The 10835-nt window shown below is 51.9% G+C and overlaps 1 protein-coding gene across 1 annotated transcript; it reads left to right on the top strand.

Moving 5' to 3' along the window:
- The first annotated feature begins 210 nt into the window (after nucleotides 1-210).
- On the top strand, nucleotides 211-9594 carry LOC308183704 (methanethiol oxidase-like). Its single transcript, XM_080570008.1, has 12 exons — nucleotides 211-2789; nucleotides 3376-3429; nucleotides 3784-3896; nucleotides 5002-5187; nucleotides 5692-5812; nucleotides 5902-6084; nucleotides 6419-6603; nucleotides 7197-7275; nucleotides 7456-7577; nucleotides 7677-7769; nucleotides 8021-8139; nucleotides 8679-9594. Exons 1-12 carry the CDS (start codon nucleotides 2786-2788, stop codon nucleotides 8839-8841), a joined length of 1422 nt encoding a protein of 473 aa, XP_080426134.1. The 5' UTR covers nucleotides 211-2785; the 3' UTR covers nucleotides 8842-9594.
- The last annotated feature ends 1241 nt before the right edge of the window (nucleotides 9595-10835 follow it).

Below are 10835 nucleotides of genomic sequence, written 5' to 3'. Positions count from 1 at the left end.
GTTTATGTTTTTGCAGCCAAGTCACGTATAACGCAAATAAATATGTTTCTATCAAAAGGTCTTCTCCCAGCGCACTCAGTGTGCAGTACCAGTCCGCACCAGATTGCTTCACCCCGTCATGCCCATTATCAAAATGACAGCATGTTCTTCCCTATCAGCCTTGGAAGTGACGGGCAGGAGGAGGGACAGAGCTGCCACCTTGGTCTGGGCTGCAGCAGGAAGCCCCTGGTTGCTCTTCCATGTCACAGCTTCCTACCTGTGCCTGCCACAGGGAGCTTTTCTTGGGCTGGTAGCAGGCCGGAGCGATGTTGTTCCCCACCAAGCATTGCTTGCGTTCTTGTTGGTGCTGCTGAGCCTGCTCTTATCCTTCCTCCTATCAGCTTTAATTAGAAAACTCTACGCCCCACAGCTTGGTTTTGTGAGGGATGCCAAAGACGTCACCGAGGAAAGCCAACGAGGATGACCAGCACACTTTGTTAATGAGCAGCAGACTAATGAAGTTTTTAATTAGCAGGTGTACAGCTGCAAGAAGGTGCAGTGAGACATGCACAGGGTGACTGCAAAAGCACTCTGTCGGGGGCAGCAGCCAAGCCCCTGGCGTTGCCTCTGATGGAGCAGCCGCTGCAGCCGCTGCAGCTGCGCCCTCCCGTCAGGCCTGAGAGTCCTTCAGTGGGCAGCATCCCCTGGTGCCCATTTTCTGGAGCCCATCTTCAGGCCGTGCCAGCCTGAAAGTCAAATTCTCTGCAAAAAAAGAGCATCAGCCTGTGTGCCAGACATTTTTCCTTGGCTGCTACCTGAACCAAAAGTGTTTGGCAAGCCCAGTCACGTGTAAGGTGATTCCAGTGCATTTTACTGCCTTGCACATATTTCCCCCTGCTCCTAAATGTTACTGTCAGGTCATCAAGGCAGAAGGGCAGTCCTGGGCTTTGATCTGCATGGCTTTTCTTGACCCCTCTTGGTGCTGGCAGAGGACGTAATTTCTTTCACGGGAGTCGCTCTTGCCTTGAGTAGGACTCCGCTTCTCTGGCAGCTAATCAAACAAGGTTTTGTGCCATTGCTTTGAATGCTTTCTGCTCTCCTCCGTGGTGGTCTTTTACCACCTCCTTCTTGTCTCACAGAGAAACTTGACGTAGCTGGGCAGCAACATTGGCAGCACCAACTGTCCATGGATGGCTTGTGTGGAAGGGTCCGGCTGTGGCAGGTAATAACCCCTCTTCAGCCTGCCTTTCCCTTTGCGGTAAAACTGACGAGATGCATTTGCGCTGAAGAGATCACGAGTTCTTCTAAGACTCTTTTGGCAATTGTGTCAGCTTGATGCTCCTCTCTTACAGAAAAGACCAAGTGTTTGGCTGCTCCCGTGTCCCCCGTCACCTGTTTGGAGAGCTGTTCTGAAGCCAGAGAGCTGTTAATTAGAGCCTGGGCGAGATGTCCTCGCTTCTGATAGGGATCTCCCGAGGGCTTCTTTAGTGGCTCTGTCAGATGTTTCTGCATTCCTACGTGGAGCAATTACTTACCCGATGTAATTTGCCCGCTGATTGAGGGGTTCTTCCGCGAGATACGATACTCGTTCACGTTCCACGGCGCTTGGTGGATTGTAGGGGTTTATGCCACCCAGTCATGGCCCGGTCCCAAGAACCCATGGAGCTGTGCAGTGGGGTGAAGGGCAAGGTGAGAAGATTCCCCCGGTGGCAGCCCTGGAGCAGCGTGGCCGTGCCCTGTCCCTCAGAGCCACGGTTTGTCCAAGCAGGTGGACACGGAGACACCTCCATCATCAGTTTTCTGTGGCATCGTTCTGCTGCAGGGAGGTGCGCAGAGGATGTGGCCACTGCTGCAGCGCCGTGTTGTGATGCTGAACTGCCCCGAATCCTCAAGGCCCCTATTTTTCACAGGTCGGCTGACTCTCCCGGATGCAGGTGCAAGCCTGAGAGGCGGCTGGCGTGTCTTGGTCTGGAGAAGTGCTGGATCAAGACACGCACAGAGTGCATGTCCTGAGGCATCCGTTCCTGGCCTTAGTTGTTTTCTGAGTGCTTGGGAGCTGGCGGCAGCTCCTTAGGTCTCTTGTGAGCTCAGTACTGTTGGAGCCCCTGCCTCTCGGAATCCTTGCATCCCAGTTCTTTAGAGCTCAGGAAGTCTTCTTTACAGGTGGAGGAACCTGTGGGCCTGGCTTTCTGAGCTGGTGGCAGGGAGCCCGTGTCTTCCTCTGAGCCCTCAAACAGAGACGTGCCTTGTGTCAGGGTCCAGATTTCGGAGGTGCCTTTGGTGGCCTCCACGAGTTCAAGCCTCGTAATTTCCAGGAGGCTGCTGGTGGGGCCAATTATCTAGCTGGGCTTCTCTTCCCTCGTGTGGAATTTGCAATCGCTGCACATTTCTATTGCAAGAAGCTGGGCATGGGGGATGGCTTTAATTAGCTTGTGTCTTGGCTGGGCCATGGAGGCCTCCAGAGCCTGAAGAAGCCCCATTGGAGATGAGCAGGGCCCCAGGATCAGATAGGGGTGGCTTGTGCTTCAGGAAAGGACCTGCATGGACTAGCAGATTTTTCCTCTAGATTGGTGGTTAGCAAGGCGGAAACAAGCCACAGCGCTGGTCTGGCACCTCCCAAACGCCTGGGAACATTCGCTCCTCCCTTGGCAGCTTGCTCTCTGCCCCCCACCCCTTAGCCGTGTATATAAGGTCCCTCCGAGCAGCCCTGGCACTACACGACCCACTCCAGCAAGACAGACAGCAAGCTGCTCCTCCAGTCCCAGCACCTCTGCTCTCGGGGAGAGTGAACCAGAAGGCCTTCAGCATGGGTAAGAAACGCTCTGCAGCCTCCCTGCAGCCCACGGCAGCTCCATGCCTTCTCGCTCCATCCTGGCCCTGGCTCCAGCCTCTGCCTGGGGGCTGCAGACGTCCCACCTTGAAGCCGAGTCCCACCTGCGGACTGGTAGCTTTGTTCCTCTGCAGCGCTGCAGGAGGGAGGAAGATGGGGCTGAAGTTTGGGGCTTTGCCTGACAGGGCACAAAGATTTCTTTCACCCTGCTACTGGTCTGCTTCCAGGGGCTTAGCTTTGCTCATTCCAACCCCCTGCCATGGGCAGGGACACCTGCCATCAGACCAGGGTTCTCAAGGCTTCATCCAACCTGGCCTTGAGCAATTCCAGGGATGGGGCATCCACAGCTCCTCTGGGCAACCTGTGCCAGTGCCTCACAGCCCTCATAGTGAAGAATTTCTGCCTTACATCTCGTCTAAATCTACGCAAGTAGATGCTGGTCACAGAGGCCCCCATTGATGACGAGGGTGGGAGAAGGTCCGCTGGGTGGGATGGAGCCTTCTGAATTGGCACCATTTAAGGACGTGGACGTTTCTCCTTATATTCTTCTCTTCTTCTCAACTCAGACAGATGCAGACTTCAGTGCTACGACTACCCCGTCTGCCCGGATGTTGTGAAAGGCAAGTCCTCTCGGGAATGTTTGGGAAGGGGGGAGTTTGTGAAAGGGCTCCGTGTTAGCTTCGGTTTGGATGATGATAAAGCCTGAGTCTTTTAGAGACCACCATTCATTAATTGCATGTGCTGAGTCCCTTCCCTCAGTGGGAGAGAACTGGAGCCATACAGTGATCTGCTTTTGTTGTGTTCTCAGCTCTGGGCCAGTAGTGAGCCAGGGCTGGGCAGTTGTCATTGACCAAGGAGGAAGGTTGTAGCTGCAGAAAATGTAGCTTAGTCTTATCTGAGAGTCTGCTGCTTTTTTTTTTTTTTCTTTTATGGACAGTTTGTCTCATTTTAACCAAAGTTTTCTGTGTTTGAAGCTCCTAGAGAAGAGGTTGCTTATGTGACCTGTACTTACCGAGAAACATGCATCGACCAACCTGACTTCTTGGCCACCATCGATCTCAACCCCAGATCTCCGTATTACTGCCAGGTACCTGTGCCTAGACTGTTTCTACTGAGCTGGTGACTAGCTGCTGTCTTTGTGCTTCCAGATTCATGACATTTACTCTTTTCTGCTGTGGAAAGTCAGATTGCTTTGCAGCCACTCTGTCATGCTCTTTTTTTTATGCCTTGCACCTTCTTTTCTTTCTGCATCTTCGTGCCTATCTCTGGGTTGACTCTTTTCTCCTGCTTCCTATTTGATTTTCATGTCTTCTTTATGACTGTCTGGGCAACCAATAATTTCTGCCATGACAGGCCTATTTCTTGCTTCTCCACTGGCGATACGCACCAGCCTGGGATGTTGTCTGCTACGAATTTTAACTCCCTGCTGCTTTTCTACTGTCCCCTGCGTACCTGGCTCCAGCTGAATCATCAGCATCTCTTTGTCCTAGGGGACAAGCCGGTGGTGATTCACTTCCCAACTCATTTCCAGAGCATCTTGGTGCTGCTAGTGAACTTTTGAGCACATGCTCTGAATTACACTGCCAGTGGCTGCTCAGCAGGGAAAATGTTCGCTAGTGACCCAGATGGTTTAGGGTATCCTGCACTTTTGCAGATTTCAGCTTTTTTCTATTCTACTGCAATTTCAGAATGCTCTGAACCAACCTGTCTGCTGTCATCCTAAATGGGAAATTAGCATCCTTCAGAAACAAGTAAATGCTAGGCAGATTGTCTGCATCAAGGGTGTGTATATATTACCTGATCAGTCCATTACTGCAAGAGATTAGGAGAAAATGCACTTTAAAGAAAATACAGACTTCTGAAAGTCCAGCGTTTGGAGGAGCTTCCAGAGTGAATGACATGTCAAGATGATAATCATCATTTCTTCATATGTAATTTTCTGAATTTTAGTGGCATGGGGTGAGGAATTGTTGAATGAATCTTTGATATCTCCACATTTCTCAGCTGCACGCAGTCACCTGTCAAAGGGCAGTGGCTAGTGTAAGGAGCAACGTTCTCCTCCCTGCGTCTCTAGAGGCAGTCCCAGCTCTAGTCACAGGGAGGCTACAAAGACAGAAGTATCTGCCTGTAATAATGTCCCCTTTTCTCCCTGCCTCCCTGCCTGAACCCTAACTTTGCCTTTGACTGCCTAGGTGATCCACCGCCTGCCCATGCCCAACCTCAAAGACGAGCTGCATTCCTCAGGGTGGAGCGCTGGCAACGTCTGCTTTGACAATATCACAACGAGAAGGAACAAGCTGATTCTTCCCTGTTTGATTTCCTCCCGAATTTACGTGGTGGATGTGGGTTCACAGTGCCGGGCTCCCAAGCTGTGTAAGGTATGCCTGAGGTGATTCAAAGACAAGTTTCTGGGAAGGAGTTGGGAACTGGTACTTCTGGAATAGTGCACAGGGAAGAAGGTTTTCCTCCTCTTCTTTTCTTCCCCCTGATTTTAGAGACCTGGGTCATGGTTCCCCCTCAGCTTTCTCCTCCTCGGACTGAGGGGAGGCTCCGATCCTCATTTTCTTGCCTTCTCTGTGCCTGTTGCATTCAGGGAGTGTCTAGTAACTGGAAGCCATGTAGCACCCCATGCCTGGCCCCCATCCCAAAGAGTAAGGTGGGCAAATAAGCTCTTACAAGTTGCTGCATTCATGTTGTCCTTGTAAAGGAGAGCTCAGCGGCTTCTTTGCTTCTTTCCAAGGACGAGCAAGGCCTAGCAGGTGTGATTTCTTGGAAAGAAAACTCCTGCGAGCATCAGAAACCTCAGATGGCAAAAGGCTCTGCCATGTAGTCTGAAATGAGCGAATCAATCAAAGACTTACGTGTGTATACACTTCTTTCAGATGATTGAGCCGGTGGACGTCTTCTGGAAGTGCAACAAAGGATACCTCAGTGTACCTCATGCCCTGCCTAATGGTGATATACTGATTGCCAACATGGGAGATCCAGCTGGCAACGGAAAAGGTACTTTTCCCTACAATAAGACCATGAACAACATGACTGGTTGGAAGGTTGAGTATTCAATCTGTTGTGCATGCCCTCTTGCATCACAGGAGGATTTATTGTGCTGGATGGAGAGACATTTGAGCTGAAAGGCAACTGGGAAAATGAGTGCGAGGCCCCCCCAACTGGCTACGACTTCTGGTACCAGCCCTGCCACAACGTTCTCATCAGCTCTGCCGGACTGGTTCCAAAACGTGCGGGACGTGGGTTTAATCCTGATGATTTGAAGAAAGGTGAGACTGGGGATGCAAGCACTAAGCCAGAACTTACCAGGGTCATGGGAGGATGTTGATGCGGTTGCTGAACGGTCCAGAACCGGGGAGAGGGGGCAGGCGGAGTTGACCCAAAATGGCCCGTCTTACAGGCACTGCCACAGGACTTCCAGCGTCTCTCCTCAAGACAGGCTGCTTCCTGTCTTCTCCCCCTGCTCCCAAAGTCACTGCATTTTGCTGCTAATTCTGGGTGGACGCTGCCGTGGCTGTCCCTGCTATAGGGAGCTTTTTCAGGTGTTATCGATCTCCATAGCTCCCCTGCCCTCTCCTGACTCTCGCCTTTCCTCTTCCTCAGGGGTCTTTGGGCGCCGCCTGAACGTGTGGAACTTGTCCTGCCGCACCCTGACCCAGTGCTTTGACCTGGGGGAGGACTCTTTGCCCTTGAGCGTTAAATTCCTCCACAACCCCAATGCTGCTGAGGGCTACGTCAGCTGTGCCCTGAGTGGCATCATCTACCGCTTCTACAAGGCTTGTTGCGAGGCAAGTATTCTGCGAGCAGCCACCAGAAACCCAGGCGTGGCGTGGTGAGCTTGCAGGGCGACTGAGAAGCTGAGGGAAGGAATTCAGGGCAGCATCCTCCTGCTGCGTGTGTGCTCGGCAGGAGCCGGGGCTCTCCACGTGCTGCCTGAGCTTCTCCCATCATCTCTGGAGCTCATCGGATGGGGTCCTCTCACCTGACTGCGATGGCAGACGCTTAGACATCTGGGACTGAGCGCTGCCTGTACTCAGTGGGGTGGAAGGAGTAGGCACGTGGAGGGGGCAACAGCCAGACCCTGCTTTGGGGACACCTGCTGGAGTGAGCGGTGTCTGATTTTGCACTGAACGTGAAGGTATGGTGACCAGCTGGGACTGCCTTGATGAAGACCTGGGAGATGAATTTTAGCAAAGAATCTGAGCCTAGCCGGTGGTATCAAACGGTGCTGTCCTTAATTCTGTCTGCTCACAGTAGCTGCGTGGAGTGGTAGCCTTCCTTGTGCAGATTTGCCTGGCTGCGCAAGCGGGTGAGCGCAGGGGAGGGCTCGTGCCTGAGCAGCCAGGAATGCCCACGGTGCGGTGTTTGTGCTCCTTTGCAGAGAGACACCTGGTCGGTAGAGGAGGCGATTCAGATACCAGCCAAGGACGTGTCGGGATGGATTCTCCCCAAGATGCCAGGTTAGTGAGCCCTGACGTGGTGTTTCCTTTTTCCTCTCAGAGCGTTGTGTTGTGCAGCCTGGCAAAGCCCAGCGGCTGGCCCTCAGGGCTGTGCCCTGTAAACCCGACGCACGCCTTGTCAGAGGGGCTGAGCTTTCTGCTGACGCCGCCTCCTCCAGAGTTCTTTTTTCTGTGTCCTAGCCTTCACAGCCGACATGGTCATCTCCTTGGATGACAAATACCTGTATCTCAGCAACTGGCTGCATGGAGACATCCGCCAGTATGAGATCTCCAAAACCTGCAAGCCCAGGCTGGTGGGACAGGTAAGGCAGGGGCAGAGGGGCTTGCAGCGTTGGCTTCCTTAGCGGTACCCGGCGGTGGTTAGAAGACGAGCCACACGTCTCCCACTGCCTTGCTTCCAGGTGTTTGTGGGAGGCAGCATCCTCAGAGGCGGGCCCGTGACTGTGTGTAGAGATGAAGAGCTGAAGTGCCAGCCGGAGCCCTTGGTGATCAAGGTGAGCTGCGCAGCCGCTCTGTTCGACGCTGTCCTTTGGACTTTGGCTCTGCTCTGGCCGTTCTCTCCCCAGAGTCTCTGGGGTTAAGTCTCCACGGCCGCTGCCAGCGTGCCCGCAGTGTTTAATAGCCTGCCTGTGTTAGGAGGGGAGGCAGCCATCCTGCTCTGCCTCTCTGCTTTGCTGCCTCTGCTTTTGCTTGTCTGCTGAAAGAAAGAGGCCCGTGACATCAGTGCTCTCTGTTGTGCCTCCAGTGCAAGAGGGTGTACGGTGGCCCTTGTAAGATGCAGCTCAGCGTGGACGGCAAGAGGCTGTACGTCACCAACTCGTTCTACAGCACGTGGGACAAGCAGTTCTACCCGAACGTGGTCAAGTAAGAAATCTGTGGGAGGCAAGGGGCCTCTTTTGAAAGGCCTCATTGCTGGAGGTGGGGAAGGTGCCTCACCCAGGGGACTGCGAGGATGCATTTGCGGTTGCTGCAGCTTGCTCTTGTTGAATTGCACATGCAGTTGTCTCCCATGCACCTCGGAACCTGCTCCCTGGGTGGAGCTGCAGTGGCAGGGCTTGGCTTGGGAGCGCGTACATCGATCAGCCTTGCAGGTGGAGTCAATCCATCTCTCAGGGCCACGCCACATCTCTGCTCCACCAGGGATGTTTTGGTTTAGTAAAGATGACCTCCAACACAAAGGCAAGCTCCGGCCTGCCTGTCACATCATGCCTGGCAGTTACTCGCCTCCGGTGAGAGTTCAGCACGGAGCCAGGGGTGCTGGTGGATGCCGCTGCTGGGAGTGGGCCTCTGCTGTCTTCTCTGCGGAGAAGACAAGATGTCGGGGAGAATGGCTCCGCCTCATGAAGGGCATGAAGGGCCCCGGTGTGCTTGTCTGTAATACCTGCTCTCTCACCCCCTCGCAGGGAAGGCTCTGTCATGCTGCAGATTGATGTGGACACCGAGAAAGGAGGCCTGACCGTGAACAAGAACTTCCTGGTGGATTTTGGAAAGGAACCCAATGGGCCTTGCCTTGCCCATGCTATCCGCTTCCCTTGCGGAGATTCCACCTCTGACATCTTGGCCTAGACGCCATCGCCTAGGCTCCCTTCTTCTCTCTAGTCTTTGGTGCAGCTGTCAAAACAGAGTGTAGGGTAATTGGGTCTGGGGGTTCCCATTCATTGCTGGAATCTAGGTTTCTGCTAACGTGAACTACAGCAGCTCTGTCCTGTTGGAGGCTTTGGTTCAGGCAGACCAGTGGTGAGCACAGACACACGGCATGGTATTCACCTTGTGGCACCGCGTGTCTGAGCAGTCAGTCCAGGCAGCCTTTGGTTTCAGTGCAAAGAAACCCCTGGGCACGCTTCACAGAGCAGGGTTCAGGGTGCTTGCTACTTACCATGTAGAGATGTGCAGCATGCACAGCTCCATTTCACAGATGTCTGCATACCCACCGTGCTGTTTGTCATTGCTGTGGGCCTGTTGGGCACCTTTCTTGCCAGCCCCAGCCTGATAGCTATTGCTGTCGAGTAGCAGGGCCTGGTGGGAAATCGTTGAACTCTGTTATGATTCAGAGCTCATTCACGCTTGGAAACGAAGGCCAAAGAAGGCAAAGCATCAATTTTGTCCGAGTTGCTGTTCTTCATCCAGGTCATTCCTGGACAGTCTTTCCCTGGCGCGAGAGCACTTGAGGCTTGCTTATGGCATGCTTGGGTCAGTATTGTATTACAGCCAAAGGAGCGTGTGGTGCTTTAACCTGAAAAGAGGTGCCTGTTTCCTGACACTGGTTTGCTCTTGCGTTCTGCTTTAAACACAAATAAAATTGTTCTTTGCATCACCTAGATCTTCATTTGTCTTACTTCACTGAACCTTTCTATAATGTTTTCAGCAGTGATTAATGATAAGGTTGACGTTTGGGAAATCACTTCTACGGGATCACTGATAGTGCAAGAGTGCTTGTTTGTCTCTGTGAGATTCAAAGGTTGCAAAAATGTCGATATACTGTGGATCCTTATAAATTGTAGCTTTTTACTTATCTACATTGGAAGAGAAAGTTCATTTCCTTCCTTCACCCGTCCCATCAGCAAAGTTATTGCTGGCTTCTTTTGTGCACCCTTATTGGTCCTAGAGAAAATCCAGCCTTTCTGGAGATTGCTTCCATAGCTTCCTCAATGAGGTGTCCAAGAAGTCTGGAAGAAATTGCCCTCTTTTAAAACTTTAAAAAAAGTTTTGTCTCGTATTTAAGCAGAACCTCCCATGTTCCAGCCTGCACCCACTGTCCCTTGTCCTGTCATTGGGTGTCACCGAGAAGAACCTGGCTCCGTCCTCCTGACACTCCCCCTTTACATATTTATAAACATTAATAAGGTCACCCCTCGGTCTCCTCTTCCCCAAGCTAAAGAGACCCTGCTTCCTCAGCCTTTCCTCCTAAGGGAGATGCTCCACTCCCTTAATCTGAAGCTGGATGCTTTGTCTCTTCCCTCTAGTGGTGGTTTGGAAGATACGCTTTGCCCTGCTGCCTGTGCCTCTCAAGTCATCCTCGTGTTTTGGCAGCTCCCCATAAATGCCTTTTTTTTTTTTTTTTTTTCTTGGGCACAAGCTTCAAGGGTAGATGGAGTTGCATGTGTAGCTGAGGATACTTTTGGACTGCACAACTCATTCATGCACATGGTTAAGATAAAGCTTGTAGATACAGGACTGAAAACTAGTGTCCCGAAAAAATCCTGTTGACCATACAGCCATTGTGAATGCTCCATTCTGCCCTGGGTCTTCTTTTCAGATGAACCTTTCTTTAAGGGATGTTGCCAGGGACATAAGGATGCCAGTGTAACTTTATGACTTCTATTATGATTAAATGTTTCTTAAAGAATTTTGCAGAGGAACCATGGATATTGCAGAGGATGGAAAAGTGTATTGATTAGGTCGTTTTACCATAGATAAAAATAATCTCTTCTCTAATAGAAGGCACTAACCTGTTTTCTGCCTTCGCATTTGTTACCACAATATGTAGACGCTCACCAAAAACTCATATGAAGAAGTATAAAATGGTTCCTTGGAGTGAAACCTGAAATGTTTAAGTAAAC

The sequence above is a fragment of the Anser brachyrhynchus genome (assembly GCF_964034855.1).
Source record: "Anser brachyrhynchus genome assembly, chromosome: 28".
Lineage (NCBI taxonomy): Eukaryota > Metazoa > Chordata > Aves > Anseriformes > Anatidae > Anser > Anser brachyrhynchus.
This window is presented reverse-complemented; position numbering and strand designations above follow the sequence as displayed.

What these genes read in the sequence shown, in the direction of transcription:
- LOC308183704 (XM_080570008.1), top strand. An exon ending in TCCAGCTGGCAACGGAAAAG is followed by an intron (nt 5,813 to 5,901) that starts GTACTTTTCCCT and finishes CTTGCATCACAG; the next exon opens with GAGGATTTATTGTGCTGGAT. An exon ending in TTCTACCCGAACGTGGTCAA is followed by an intron (nt 8,140 to 8,678) that starts GTAAGAAATCTG and finishes ACCCCCTCGCAG; the next exon opens with GGAAGGCTCTGTCATGCTGC.